Source organism: Bombus huntii, chromosome 9, assembly GCF_024542735.1.
Source record: "Bombus huntii isolate Logan2020A chromosome 9, iyBomHunt1.1, whole genome shotgun sequence".
NCBI classification, from domain to species: domain Eukaryota; kingdom Metazoa; phylum Arthropoda; class Insecta; order Hymenoptera; family Apidae; genus Bombus; species Bombus huntii.
In genome coordinates, this window is record NC_066246.1 from 4,537,279 (window position 1) to 4,552,717 (window position 15,439).

A 15,439-nucleotide genomic window follows, 5' to 3' on the forward strand; every position below is an offset into this window, starting at 1 on the left:
TATCTGCTAAAAAAGTCACTAGTGTAAGGTTTACGAAGCCACGATTGCGTAAGTTCTCTTATTAGAATTCGCCAGACTCTTTTATGGGATACTAAAGAAGCATCAATCCTTTGCTAAATTTAAAGACTGAAAGCTATAATAAATCGATTAATTTATCCCATATTTTATAATACACATTTACATAATAATATATTTGCCATTTTATAATTTTTAATATTTTTTGCTTCTTTTAATTATCTTATGCGGCACCAAAGAAAAAAAGGATTAAATCATAAGATAATTTCTAATAGTTATTCTTTCTTTTTAGTTACCTGATAGTAGCAAATATGCAGGTATTCATAAATACCATTGTTCAACAATTTCTGTTCAGTTTCACGTGGTAACATCTTCAGCACATTCGAGCCAACGATCTCCCGATATTCGTTATTGCACGTTAAGAGACACAGTGTCTCTTTGATCTTTTTTTCATAAAAGTGTAAATCCTCGATGTTTTGTGGAAAAATCGGTGGTGTACCTTCAGCTTTCATACGGCACTTTCGTCTACAATTTGTTATCATTCGCTTGTAGGCCTTGTATCTAAAAAAAGTATCAAATAGAATAAAAAGAATATTGAAAAAGATATATGTGCACAGTGAAACACTTTATATTTTGTTATGTTTGCAGTTTAAAAACTGAATTTCTATTTTCTAGTAAGTAGTAAAGGTATACGTATAGGATTCTCTTGCGCTAATTACTAAATATTTTTCACTAATTATTTTTTTTACCAACTCTTTTTATAATTATCTATAATTATAAATTAGATATAATCATTATTCTTATAATTCATAATTTATATATTATAATTCATAATTTCAATTTCAGATTTACCCATGAGAAACTGTGTTGAAGTCTTGAATGCAACGATCCCAGTCTTCGTCCAGATAAGCGTGAACAGCATCCTCGTATATTTCGTTCAGAGTTCTATTATTTGCGAGTCTATTCTCCTCGTTCTGCTCTTCTAAATCCAGTAGCTCGTCGCTGGGGATTACGTTGCTCAAGGTGTCGTTACTACCAGCGATCGCGCCGCAGAAGAACAAGAGTATGACGAACCTCATCATCGTGGATACTACTCAACCGTCCCGATTCATACTGAAGTCCCTCAAGGAGAGCTGAAAGCTGGAACTGTGAGATGTGATCCACACACGAGACATACGTAATCACCTATCCCCTCCATGTTCTCTCTGGTTTCCAAATGTAGCTGCAGTGCTGTATCATAATCGTGAATCCTCGATCCACCGACGTCTGATGCGTTTTTTACCATTTTAGGAATACCGCTCTGTCAAAAGTATCCATGAATATTTTAATTTAAAAATAGAATAACAATGGACTCGTTAATATTTTATACGGGGTGTCTCAGCTTAATGAGATCACATAAATATCTGCCTTATGTACGGTTGTACGATAAGCTTCTCAGGACAAAGTTAAGGTATTTCAGGGGGCACGTGTATCGGTGGGAAGAATTTTTTCTGAAGATCATTTTTCGTCAAATTGTAACGTTTTAAATGAAATTCTATATTTTATTATTCATCAATTGACGCATTTTCTTGTTCTATATACGTATCAAGATACTTGTGCCTGAAACGGTTAGTTTAAAAGATATTTTAACCTTAATTTCGTAACACTTGCCGTATGGGAGACAAGGAAAGTACATAAGTGCCTTAGTACTTTCGTACACGGAATAAAAAGCTACATCTACTGGAGTAAAAAAATATATAGAGTTTTATTAAAAAACATATCGATGACTTTGAGGTCTCTTAAAAAAATGAACTCGAGAAAAAATTCTTTCTCAGCTTTAGATTGAAATACTTCAACTTTGTCCTGACAAGTTCCTTCATAAATAAGGCAGATATTTAGGTGATCTCTCTAATGTCGAAGATTTTTAGTATAGATCTTAAGTATTATAAGCTTCTTAAGTATAAGAAAATAGAAATCCTTCGTAGAGCGTCAAAGGAGGCGGGAGCGTATAATGGAGTTAATTTAGTAAATAAGATATCGAAATATTTATTAAAGATAAATAGCTATATTTAGTGATATTTCTGCTGACTTGTATTCTCCTATTGTATTAAATAAAAAAGCGTCAAGCGATACCACGTTATGAAGATTAATTTAACAATCACACGTCGAATCGAATACATATTTCGTTATGAATCGATTTCAAAATGATCGATAAATATTTTACTATTTTTTTTTTTTTTTTGCAAATGATGCAAATTATTAGAATGTCATAAATCACTCTTTCACGTTCAACTTAAACGATTAACAATAAAGTGCATCAAAACTCGCAAACGTTTCTATAAAAAAAATTAACATAAATTCAGATTTAAAAAGGTATATACGAAGAATATTAGAATGAGAATTGAGCAACGTTAATGCTTCGCTAAAAATTGTGAAGCTCTAACAGAAGCTAAAGAAAATATGTACTCAATGATATAGTACTTCAGAGTGTGAGAATTTTCTCGAGTTCTTTAATTTTGAACGGTAATATATTAAAAAAAAAAAAAGGGAGAAAAAACGCCACAGTTGGAAGACACTGACGCAAAAAGATGATGCCAAAAAACGTCTCCCAAGTACGTTCACACTTGACCTACTCCAATTTTAATTTTTTTCTCTGTTCGAACGTTAGCTTGGATCGCGCGCATTGTATCACAATATGAATAGAATCGGAAGGAAAAACAACAAAGCGTGTAATAAGAAACGAAACTGTATTTCATCTGGAGAGTGTGTAATATAATTATCAAACGTTCATCAAGTTCGCTAATAAACATTCTCATGGAGAATATCCGTTTGCTTATCACAAAGAAAAAAGAACAACGAAGTCTATAGAAGATCTTAAAAATGAAGAAGAAGTTATCAGAATTCGAATATTGATCGCAAAGCGTCGCTCTCCTGTGTTTTCTTTTTTCTAAAATTGTTTGATCATCGTTGATTAAAATTGAACAGTTCCAGACGAATATATGGTGTCGTTTTATATGTAGAAATATTCGTCGTTATTATTTTTACGCAGTTACAACATTTTTTACCCTCGTGAAACAGGAAGGAAAAACGCGTATTAAGAAGCGACATCCTTGAAGCTGTTTCGAGTTTTCCACTTTTCTGTTAACAAATTGACAAATTTTAAGGATTCGTCGTTTGAAGGATACAACAACGCTTGGCGTCAGCAAAGAATCATCTTTAACGCTTGCTTGCCTCGTAAAACAACTCCCAACAAATTCATGAAATCCCTGCAGCGATCACAATCCGTATAAATATAACAAAGCATTGTTCAACAAACAAAGCATCGATCGTCTTGTGCTGTACATCACTTAGATCGCATACAATACGTAGAAAAATCTCTTCTCAAAAATTTCTATTTTTCGTTTTCGAATAGAACTTATGACGGATCAATTAGCAGTTATTGTAGCTTTCGAATTTCTAGCTCGTCCATTTATGATTTGTTCTTACAATTAAGGACCGGAGTTGCTGCCGCCCATTGACCCATCGCAGAACGCTAATTAGTATCACTTACTCGTCTACGTGCAGAACGAGAATGAAAATAATCTATAAAGCAAAAATGATAAAAACAACAACGATCGTGGCTCTTCTACGCTTCTACAAAGAATAATAGCCATATTATACGTCTACTATAATAGATTAATAATATCTCACCATCGAAATCTTAGGGACGATTGTTTCTTATTCCTTCGTTTCCTCGAATTTGTTCTGAATTCTAGAATCCGTGCCGAATATACATTTCCGTTTTTAAAAAAGGATTTAACATCGTACGAAATGTCCGGAGAAAAACATTCAACATTTCCTTGGAGCTTCTTTGTCTCCGATCACGACACATTTGTATTTTTATTCATATTAATTTTCTTATTCTTAATTTCTCTTAATCTCGTTAGCCTCATAGAGCAGCGAATTCGTCGGATTCGAAAAAACGCCCAAGCTGCCTCGAAATTCTTGGGAAACGCAATACGACTACCGGACTCTTAACTAAGACGACATCAACGCTATAACATCGACCATATATCAACCATATGTTAAGCAGAGGAAAGGGGATACGGATAAAGAGGAGAGGTGCAATAATGGCTGTCTGAAAAAGTCTTAGTAACGATGCAGAAGATTATGCGATCATCGAATAATCGACACGCGAGTTTCTTCTTATCAAACTTCAAGGTTAATCGTGATGCTTCACCTGACTTCGAAAAGTCATTTCGTAAACGGATACAAAAATCGAACGGAGCCAAAGTGTTTTGCATGAGAAATAATTTAATATAGAGTAAACGATATGCCAATAATCTCGGTTAGAATTTGTCGCGAATACTTGTTAACGAAAAGTCCTCTAGGAAGGTATGTGCAAAGATGATGACAATGGTACTCGAAACTGTGCCTCGTAACGCTGCTTACTTCTCTAAAGCCAGTTTTTCCTTAAGTATTTCCTTATCGTCTATCTTTATATTTAAAACGGTGTACAATACATAACGCAATAGGAGCTCGTACTTTACTCGTAAATGATCAATATCGCGCGGCTATGTTATTTCGTCATTTCTTGTTGCTTTAGCTAATAGACGGGAAACAAATATATTTCATTTTCTTGGAGAGAAAGAAAAAGGAAAGAAATATATAACACAACAATTGCTCAGTTCATCGTTAATATGATAATCATGGTGGATATGTTTAAAAATCTATAAGAGCAAACTGTAACTTCTTATGGCTGAGACACACATACGTTATATGTATATATATACCGTGTTGCTCCTTATGGCAATGTTTCCTTTTCCGTACAATAAGCAAGCTTTCGCGAAGAAAGCGTCGATAAACGCGGTAAACAACTTATAAAAACCAAAAACTGCAGCCTGTCTCACTCACCATTTCTTTTCTTTTTTCACAATTAAAACATACGCTTCTTTCGTTAACTAATACATAGTTTTTTATATACAGAATAAATTAACGCATACCTAATACTAAAAAAATGATTACATTGTGTCTCAGAGGACCAAGTCTGCCCTTCGAAACAGTCGCAACTTTTATTTTTCTTTTATCGCTAAAGAACTTTCAAGATGCTTCCAATGCGATATGTTCGCTACTCCGTGCTTTTTAATGCTATGTTTCTCTTTCTTGTTTCTTTTTTGTTATTTCTTCTGCTTCTTCTTTTATCACTGCTTCTAAACGAGTGAGTGATTTAGGTACTTGAAACTTGTCTGAGAGCACCAGTTCTCGCGAAGATACCTGAGCGGTACATGTTAGCACCAATTCGCATTAATTTCAATTAAATACATCACAGTGTGTAGTCGAATGAAATTGAGACAGGTTAATATCATTGTGCATACGGGAGCATCTTGTACACTAATCATTGCGGCGATAATTATTTACCGTATATACTCGCGCTATAGGCCGGTTTTAAGAGAACCTTCTCAAAGACATTCGTTTATAATCGATATTAAATGAAACATATAAGTCGTAAAAACGAAAGTTTCATTATTTCACAAAACTTACAAATATGCATCTTATAAATATTTAACATGTAAACCTGACTTTTGTGAAAAAATTATAACTTCAGATGAATTATTCTATTAAATAAATTAAAAGATATCATTAAAAACTTTTCCATCTGAATCTGGATTACGAGTATATACGATATGCATTGCTTCCATTTTTTTTCTTTAACTTCACAAATATTACACATACTGAAAACCTATCTGTACGCGATTCGCTGACTGCTATATGTTGATCCATATATGTATGATGCGCTAGTAATAATTAGACGTAAATGTAAATGAGATCGTATAAATACTGTAGCCCGAAGTGTAAATTACACCAATTTTTTCGCTCTTATTTTCTTAATTTCTTGGAGAGAATTAGCAACTGTAATTTCAACAGACTGCGCTCATTTAAAACCGTTGAAATAGTAATTAATTGCAATTATCCTCTACTTTCATCTGGATTACGTTTGTATTCAATGATCGTATGACAAAAATTACGGTTACAGAATAGCGGTAGCGTTTAAATACCGCCACAAGATAGAAATACCAGCTAAAGCTATGTGTTCAGGTATGTTATTCGATGGAAGCCTATAAATACTTAATTCGAATACAAACTTCCTTTTAAAGCTGTAAACATTAAACCAGTTTACCTTTTTTTTTTTTGATTCATTATCTTTCTGATCTTACTCGAGTTACAATTTGCACGTCTGTGTATCTATCAGACATTCGATTTTCTTCTTTCGTAAAATTGTATCTTTTGTAAAACAAACAATTTGTTCCATTGGCAGAAGAAGTCGGATCATTACACGCAAACATTTTATCTCGTTACACTCTCAGATCTAAACAATCGATCGAACGATAATTATTTAATTGTTTTTCTTGTCCTTCCCAGTCCCCATAGCCTCAAATGTGTTCGAGTGTTGTGTGGAGGAAGTGTTACTTGAGCCGTCAGAGCTATCAATTTTGTACTTCTTCGATATTTTCCTCCCTTCCAGATTAGCCTCTGAATTTTTACCAGCTGCCTTTTGTTCGGTCACTTTATGAGGCACAGATGTTTTTTCATTGCCTTGAAGTAGTTTCTGCACCGCAGCCAGTGACACTTTCTCGTTGTTTTGAGATGACTTCTGTGATACACCTTGCATGAAGCCTCTTTCGTTGGCTTGTGATAATATTTTCGGGGCGGAAGATTGCAAACTCTTTTCACTAGCTTGCAACAATATTTTTTGACACGAAGATTGCGAGCCTTTTTCACTATTTTGTGATGATGTCTTTTGAGATGAAGCTTGTGAACCTTTTTCAATGTTCTGAGATTGCTTGTGAAATGTGCTTTGCGAACTACGCGCTTGTACATTAGAACAATTATCTGATTGAGCGCCCTCCTCAATCTTATTAATAGATAAAACTTCTAAATTTTTTGTACACAAATTCTGCCTCTCTGTCTTTGATTCAACACGATCACTACGGTCATCAGTATTCTCTGATTCTGTCAATTTACTCATAGACGTGTTATTTTTATCCATCTTATCTAAAGGTAGAACTTCCTTCGAGTAATCGTCAGCCTTTGAACCGGTCGGTGAATCCTTCTCTTCTGCTATTCTGGGCAGCTGTGTGCTGCCGCAAGAATTAGATATACCTACGTTTCCCAAATTGATCGATATCCCATGAGATATTTTCGAATAATCCGACTTTGATTCCGTTGACACTTTCTTCTCCACTTTTGAGTCGTTTGGCTCTTTGAAGCTATCACTACACTCCTCGGGGGTTTCTGAGTAGGATTGCGCTATAGTTGCACGTGGAGTTACTTTCACCACTGTGTTTGCCAATGGTGAGATCGATGTTTTGTTCTCCGCAGATCGAGGATGAAGTCTGTCTGGACTAAGCGCCCTTCTCAACAACGGGGAACCAGGCTCTGCTGACTTCGGTCGTCCATAACTTTTTTTCTGATTGTTTGGCGTTGATAAGCAGACACCTAAGTGTTTCAAACATATTTATATCGATCATCTTATGATCATCTTATGTCCGCTTGTTTATAAATGCAACAGTTTAATTTAACTCTATGTATAATACTAACTTTTTCTATTACGATTTTATATATACGATTACTTAAAGTTAAAAATTGTTTGTTGACAATTCAAAATCAAATTAAGTATTATTTCAAAGTTACTAGCTTCGTATGTCGATTTATATATTACCTGGGCTATAGGACTGCGTAGTATTCGAGCTACCAGGTTGATGTCCTGTAGGAAAAGCTAGCGGACTAGGACTTCTAGTAGGACTGGCTGGAAGGGGCGATGGACTCGGAGTTCTCGCCAATGGAGACAATGGTATATGTCCCACAGATTTTCTACGATTCGGCGAATGAATGTTCTTTGCAGCTGTGTGTAATTTGTGCTTCAAACCGTGAAGCGTGCTCGGCCTCTGGTAATGGGACTGATTGGCGATAGTCGGTAGATTTGCAGCAGACGTAGTGGAGCCTGGAGACGAAGAGTTTGGACTGGAACAGGGACTTGAATTCCCCGTGGAGTGATAAGAATCCGAGTTAACGCGATTTGTTGGAGGTGACGGGCTGCAGACAGACTTTGTACAGGCTGCAAAGTATGGTGACGTTTCTTGAGAACGTGTGAATGACTGGAACGACCGACTAGGTGTTACCATTGACGGCGAACAGATTCCCGCAGCCATCTGCAAAAAAGGTCGTGTAACGTTTCCAGCCAATAGGTATGCTAGTATGTACTAGCCAGAAGATGAAACATCAAACTCTCTTCTTTCGAACACTCAAATATTTTTTGTGATCAGTGTACAGTGTAAAACTTTGACATTGTCACGGTCAATTAAAAAAAGAACAGATATGTAAAAGCTGTGATTTAGCCACGGGATTGTATCGGGCAAATAAGTATCGATCAAAGAAACAGCAACTAAAATGAAGTTAGCAAGAAGTTCACGGAACGTTACGAAAAATCATACCATAAGTGGAGGTTTGCTGTCGCTGGATAGAATGGGTGCTGACAATGGACAACTGATAGTTAATGGCTGCAATAAAAAAAAGTAATACTTAACATAATAAAGTGTGTTGCATAGAAATTGCCGGTGCTTTAGTATTTATGCCGCGCGTAGTATAGTAGTAGCAGTAGTAGTTTCGTGTTAAAATAAAAAAGAAGATTGTACAGATATACTCGTACATTCACAATTTAAGGCGTTCTTCAAAATGTTCACAAGTGATCTGACAAAAGCCACTAACACGTATCTTCAAATTAATTCGTTTAGATTAATAGAAAAAGAGGAAGATTAAAAGCAAAAAAGAAGTAAATTTTTTCTATACCTGTTGCATCTCTACACTAGCTCGTTTCGAACTAATTCGTTTAAAAAGGGACGTCTTTCGTTTCTTATCGGAATGATCACGTTTTAGTTTGCGCTGTTTATGCAGCGTTCTGCGTGCCATTTTGCTCTGAGTCAGATCTCTTCTCCTTCCGCCCGTCTTAATACTAGTATTTTCTAATGGTGTACTACGCAATGTTACGTGATCGCCACCACTCAACATTAATTGAAGAACTTGTATATGATATAAACCCTGGACTGGCTCTCCATTTATATGCGTTATAAGATCTCCTGGTCTTAAACCAGCTTCAAAGGCTGGACTGGATTGATCTACAGCCTATTGAATATGGAATAAATTCAAATAAACTATACATACTAAAATTTGACTTTGTGTAACTATTTGTAACATACCATAACCAAATGATGCATAGTGTAAAAATCACTATCACCATAATAAACCCTGATAGTGTGCACAGTGAAGCCAAATCCACACGGCCCTCTTCGAATGATAATAGGAGGTTTTAGGCTAGTTACCAGTGGACTCAGTTCGCGACAAGGGGATGTATCTCTTGAAGAGGCAGTGGATGATCCACCAGGAGATTCGATTGGTTGAGTATTTAATGACGCATCATCTAAAAAGTGTGACTTCGTAATTAAAATTGAACATTAAAACTTTACACGAAATAATTTAATTCATAATATGTACAAGAGAAATCACTGGTTGGTATAACTAAGGACAATCCACTAGTGGATGCGGACTTAATTACAGACCGCGACTTTTGTTTCGCGGATGGAATAATTGATATGGCGTTGAATGATTCGAAAGAATCGGTACTAGAATTATGCTTGCTTTCCTCGGTTGTATCTCTGTTTGCAGCAAATAAATCCAACCTGAAATGAAATTTATTTGTTATAACTACACATATATAATTTTTTATCCATTATGCTTTGAAATTTGGATGGCTTATATGCATATTATTGAATTCAATGACAGTGGAGCTAATTTCGTGATAATGATTATAATGTTCGGGATGATGTATGTTTGAACGACTCACATGTGTTCATCATCAATGCATATACTGAACCTGGGCAGCTTATCACGAGAATGCACGTGTCGTTTTCTCTGGATCTGCGGACTGATATCCTCAGACTCCGTTTGCGAGGAATCGGGTGTACTCAAACTGATGCACGTCCCTTCTATGTGACTGTTTTTAATAACTGTTAGTTGGGACTCGCCACTGGTCACCGTGGCAGGACTCGTGAATGACGTGTTCGACTTGTCCGCCTTTGGAGGCGTTTCGATGTACGTGGTATTTCTAATGGACGAAGAAGGTCGATTCTTTTCTGACGGAGTTGATTCCGCTAATTTGGATGGAGGAGTAGTTGAGCTATTAGATCCGAAAGACAATTGCGCGACTGTGCGTTCGAGCTCAGTACGGAATAATTGTTTCTTTGAGACATCCGACTCTGTTTGTTCAGGATTTATCTGCGGTGGACGGGTTTGAGATATTTTTCGTGACTGCGGAGAATACGAGGAGAACGATCCGAACAAAGGGGAGTCATCGGTGTCATCAGTATCGTCGCCTATATCGTGATTATATCTATCCATACGAGCTAAAATAGTACAGATTTGTTAATTTTCAATATTAATACGAGGATAGGAATTATATCAAATGTGTTATACGTACTATCAAAGTAGCTTGTATCTTCGTCATTGATTAATTGAGGTACGAATTCAGCCTTTTGTCTGAGTAAACTATTCCAATTTACTCCATAAAAATAAGGGTGCTCTTTTACTTCATGAGATCCACCAGTGCCTAAACGATCTCTAGGACTTTGTTGAAGCAACGCTGTTATAATATCTTTTGCTTCTGGCTGAACAGGCCAATCATCCTCATCTGGCCAATCGATATCATCTAGGCGTAATCATTTTGTTCATATTATTAAGTACTTCTTAAATAACTTTTTTTATATCTTATATCAATATTTACCGTTAACAGTATGAGCAAACAACTCTTCTGGAGTATCACCAAAAAATGGTACACAGCCAATTAGAAATTCGTACAATATAATGCCCATAGACCACCAATCAACAGGTTTACCATATCCCTGGCGTAATATAACTTCAGGGGCGATGTATTCAGGTGTGCCGAACACTTGTTTATCGGAAAATTGTCTCGTATCCCTATCTATGTATCCTTCGTAAAGATTTGTCGCCACTGAAAACGAAAAAAGAACTTTGTTCGACGATCATTAAGCTATATTTCACGAACATCGATCTTTTGTGTCACTTACAGGACATAAGACCCATTTTACTGAGACCAAAGTCAGTAAGCTTAATGTGACCAAGGGCAGTAATAAGTAAACTAAAAAAGAAGCAATATATGAAATAGTGAATGAATTAATAACATGCTTTTCTTACGTACTTGTCAGGTTTCAAATCTCGATGAACAATACCGTAACTGTGCAAATATTCAACAGCTAAAACGGTTTCTGCAAAATAAAATCTTGCCATATCCGGTGGCAATGGACCGATATTTTTTAAAAGATTCGCGCAATCTCCACCCTCTACATATTCCATTACTAAGCACAAGTGCTTCTGTAATCAAATGTTTGTTAACAGATATTTAAATTTTATATATGTAATTTTATATATATGTGTTTACTCACTTTTGTTTCGAAGCTGCAGTACATAGAAACTACAAATGGATTGTCTGTAAAGCTCATTATATCTCTCTCAGCAAAAACTTGTTCTACTTGATTTCTTAGCATCAAATTGTTCTTATTTATTTTCTTCATAGCAAATCTTTGTCGTGTAGTTTTCTCCTTAACCAAATACACTGCGCCGTATGCACCATTACTAATGAGTTTCAATACTTCATAATCGCCTTCACAAGGAACGCGGTGAGACTTTTCATCGTCTTTATTTGGACTTGAAGCGATTTGTAAATTACTATCGCTCGAACTTGCCGAATCTTCTAGTTTATTTAAATCTTCTTGCAGTTCTAATATATAGTGACATAGTGAATATGCACAGAATTTAGATGAATAGAAGGAAGAGTTATACAAGAAATGTTACCTGATATTGGATCTCTATTAAGAGAAAGTTTGTTAATAATATACTGAGGTATATCGTTTTTTATTCCCGCGTTAACTTTTGCTTGACCTTCAGCCTGTTCGAGTAAATGATAAAACTCTTCTGGATCAAATTCTAAACATTCCAATAGACGAGCTGGACGTGATATTACTAATAGTAATTTTTTGATAAGCCCTGTTAATCTTGTTGCTGCATCAAGTGATTTATCTTTTGTCTATAAATAAAAACGTTTGTTCATTGCTTATTTATTTTATCATGTAAATTTGTATACAATTACCTCCATCAACAAATGTTCCAAATTTTCACTCATTTCGTAAAAATATCTAGTTGTAATTAATTTTTCCTGAGATTTTTGTAAACAGTCCCTCGCCATTTCAATTACTTGATGATGCACAAACCGTAAAATCGGTAGTGAATCTTGGGTCATATTTGCCATTACCTCATATTCATCCAATTCCTTGTTTTCATTAATAAAATTAGTTAAACGTTCTTCCATTTGTTGTGTTGCCTAATCAAATAAAATTCTTAAGTGTAATCGTAAATATAGTATTATGTCATCACGATATACATAAACTTTCTATTAAAATGTACCTTTGGAAATCTTTCCTTATAAAGAGTATTCATCATAACAATTTCGCTGTCCAATACAGGAGATCGACTTGGACTGCTATAATTTAAACAAATACGTACAATTGAGCGAAAATATAATGTCTGAAAAATAGAAATTATATCAACAGTATTTACCTTAAACTTCGTGACCGTGGTCTGTGTAACGGTGACCTACGACCTTCTTCATCGAGACTGAGAGATACACTGCCTGGAATACTAGAAATACTAGATCCTGGAAAACCTGGATGCGAAGAACACGGTGTGCCGGGTTTAGAAAAATGGCAAGAAAGCATACGTAATTCGTCCTTGGTGGGAACATTTGGAAGTTGGTGCAAGCGTTCTTGACTCGAGTACTGTGACTAATTGAGTATATTAGTTAATAGATTTCTTTAAGATTATTGTAAGTATCTTTAAACGAATTATCGAGATAATTAACTAACCGAAACATTACTGGAACCTGGTGTTGTACCATAACCACTAGATGGTAAGCTAGCAACTGACCATCGTCTGCCATCTCCAGTTCCTGTGGTACCCCCACCGATCCTTAAATATTATATGCATTTAAGTATGAAAAATTAACTTTACTATGCATGATATATGCTAATTAATAATGCTATATAATAATTAATAATGTTAACATATACAAGAAAAGCCAACCACTTGTTAACAAGAAATCTTACAGCCATATTCTTAGTTTTTTATGAAAGATTTCACAACCTAGTTTCTGCATCAGCATTTGTTTTCTTTACTATTAATAATGTATTAAAAATATAATGCTGACAATGACGACACCTACTTATATAGGTAAACAGATCAGATTTAAACAGACTAAAAGTAGTTATGAAATAGATACCTTTTAATTGGAGCAAAAGCAAAATGTGGACTGGATGACATCCTAGGACTCTCTAGAGGACTGCCTACAATCGGGACAAATGCTATATCAGGAAATAAGCAGTAAAAAAGAAATTAGTTTTCTATGATGATTGAATTGTAAAAATAATATAAAATACACACTTCTAAGTAATTAACAAGTAATTTGTTTTTAAGGACATTTTTTTAAAGGTAAAAGTTAAGGTTTCTAAATCTGACTGCATAGACTGAAAATTGTGTTACAATTTTTTAACCAAGGATATATGTATTTATGATGTATATATGTATGTAAATATACGTATTTAAAAATTTTGGGTAAAGGTATGCCAGAATGCTTATATAACATTTTCATAAAATACATAGCACTCATAAATAATTTGTACATAAACAATACATAAAATATCATTGAAGAATCATTTGAATAATCAGAAACAAAGCATTAAAGAATAAAATTTTATATCACCTGACAATGGTGAATGACAACGTGGTAAAGTTGGAGATGTTGTTGCAATAAAAGATTTACGATGAGCTGCTTTAGCAGCACGCCGGGGAATGTTAAAATCACGCTAAAACAGACAATATGCATATTATATATTTGGCTTATGCGATAATTATTATTAGTTTGTGTATTTATATTTAACATTTAATAATAAATATCACTAACCACGTGAACAGATAACGAAGGTGCAGACTTCCCAATTGCAGAATTCCTCATTCGAACCAGATTTGAGAGTTCTCCACTAACTGCAGATATTAAATTAAATGTCAAGAATTATAAAGAAATAAATAGTCAAATAAATGAAATATAATAAATCTTTATTAACCAGGCCGAACTGGAGCTTCCTTGCTCTCTACTTTTGGTGGAATTGGACGTTTTTGCACTTCTGCTTCAGTGCTGCATGCAGATTCTTCGCTTTCAGCTTGATCAAATACGAGTACTCTGGCAGAATTGCCATGAGAACGAAGACGGGGTCTACTTGGTCTATTTCTGTTCTGGTCCATGTTTTTTTTCTATTTCTTTTACCCTCAATTATTTATGTTACCTAAAATTAAATCAGTCTTTTAGCAACTTTTCATTCTTTTTATTATTTTGGAAGAAACATTGACATTATTAAAGAATTAAAGAAGAAAATCGAAAAAGAAAATATGAATATAAAAGGTAAATATATACCTGATTCAATTCGTCTTATTCAGACGAAAGCAAAACAAAGCGATAGGTAAGTCCGATAAACAAAACTGTCGAAAAATTCACAATCCATTCTTTCTCGTGAAAGTTCGATCGACGTCAAGACTGACAGTTCAAAATCGGCCAAACGTACCAGTCGAGGAACCATTTGTGTGTCCGTACTTTTGATGGCTTAAAATGCCGTCTCGGACACAGTCCTTTCTTCTGTTGGTGTTGTTGCATGAAAATTCATAACATATATGAAGACAGGAAATAAATTATGCTCTGGTCGACTGAAAAAGGAATCGTAGAGGCGGTTCGAAGAATCGAACGGGGAGACCTGTTTTAAATAAGATGTACCTGTAGATGAAGGACAGAGAAACGTTAACCCGATGGAAGGGCAGAACCAGGAATACAGAAGATTCGGCGAGAGAAACAAGAGAAGAAAACACACAACACTAAGCACACATAATGGATACGAAGAGAGCAGAAAGACGATAAAAGGTGCACGATTTACCGGGCACAACGGGCATGTCCTCCGAGGACAAGCGGCCCGGGAGTGAGCAGGTGTCGTAGTCCCGAGTCTAGACTCGCATTTTTCTCCTCACCGTAGAAATTAATTACGAAACGCGGACCGACCATGGGTTCTGACTCATGATGGACGTATACACATGTACGTCCTCGAGCACACACATATATACATATACACATACATACACACTCTTGCGCCTGCATTTACACACGGACGCACGCGCAAATACCGGCGCATGAAAACGCGCACAAATACACGCATCCTTGGCCGCTAGCTGCACCGAGAATCAACACCGAACCCTTTATAGCAGACGTACGAGTACGTGCTTTCTGCTTCGCTTACTGTATCGG

General features: G+C 35.5%; 2 protein-coding genes across 11 annotated transcripts in view; both read right to left on the reverse strand.

The window, feature by feature from the left end:
* LOC126869574 (prolyl 3-hydroxylase 1-like) overlaps positions 1-3,805 on the reverse strand; it is an 8,771-nt gene extending 4,966 nt beyond the window's left edge. For both annotated transcript variants that reach the window (XM_050626337.1, XM_050626338.1), the window contains exons 1-3: positions 3,685-3,805; positions 868-1,315; positions 312-576 (exon numbers count right to left, since the gene is read on the reverse strand). In XM_050626337.1, coding sequence (XP_050482294.1) covers positions 312-576; positions 868-1,097 — 495 coding nt within the window. In that variant the 5' untranslated portion in view covers positions 1,098-1,315; positions 3,685-3,805. The remainder of the gene's footprint in view (positions 1-311; positions 577-867; positions 1,316-3,684) is intronic.
* LOC126869557 (microtubule-associated serine/threonine-protein kinase 3) lies at positions 2,725-15,325 on the reverse strand. 9 transcript variants are annotated; one of them, XM_050626252.1, is made up of 23 exons: positions 15,075-15,324; positions 14,564-14,782; positions 14,217-14,435; positions 14,057-14,136; positions 13,856-13,958; positions 13,376-13,457; positions 12,963-13,065; positions 12,658-12,881; positions 12,505-12,580; positions 12,191-12,421; positions 11,896-12,127; positions 11,487-11,821; positions 11,243-11,415; positions 11,112-11,182; positions 10,808-11,035; positions 10,505-10,732; positions 9,872-10,430; positions 9,523-9,707; positions 9,228-9,448; positions 8,821-9,153; positions 8,466-8,531; positions 7,694-8,183; positions 2,725-7,470 (listed from the first exon to the last, which is right to left on the reverse strand). In XM_050626252.1, the coding sequence occupies exons 3-23, from the start codon at positions 14,392-14,394 to the stop codon at positions 6,368-6,370; spliced, it is 5,301 nt and encodes a 1,766-aa protein (XP_050482209.1). In that variant the 5' UTR covers positions 14,395-14,435; positions 14,564-14,782; positions 15,075-15,324; the 3' UTR covers positions 2,725-6,367. The 9 variants fall into 9 exon arrangements, with proteins under 9 accessions (XP_050482209.1, XP_050482207.1, XP_050482210.1 ...); XM_050626250.1 differs by having other exon boundaries at positions 14,564-14,917; XM_050626253.1 differs by having other exon boundaries at positions 13,376-13,439; positions 14,918-15,324.
* Between the last annotated feature and the right edge of the window lie 114 nt (positions 15,326-15,439).

Bases quoted from the DNA above. Each gene is read 5' to 3' on its own strand.
- LOC126869557 (XM_050626252.1), bottom strand. From the start codon at position 14,394: ATGGACCAGAACAGAAATAGACCAAGTAGACCCCGTCTTCGTTCTCAT. The intron at 12,422-12,504 runs GTACATTTTAAT...TTATTTGATTAG, and splicing joins ATAAGGAAAGATTTCCAAAG to GCAACACAACAAATGGAAGA. The intron at 8,184-8,465 runs GTATGATTTTTC...CCTTTTTTGCAG, and splicing joins ACAGCAAACCTCCACTTATG to ATGGCTGCGGGAATCTGTTC.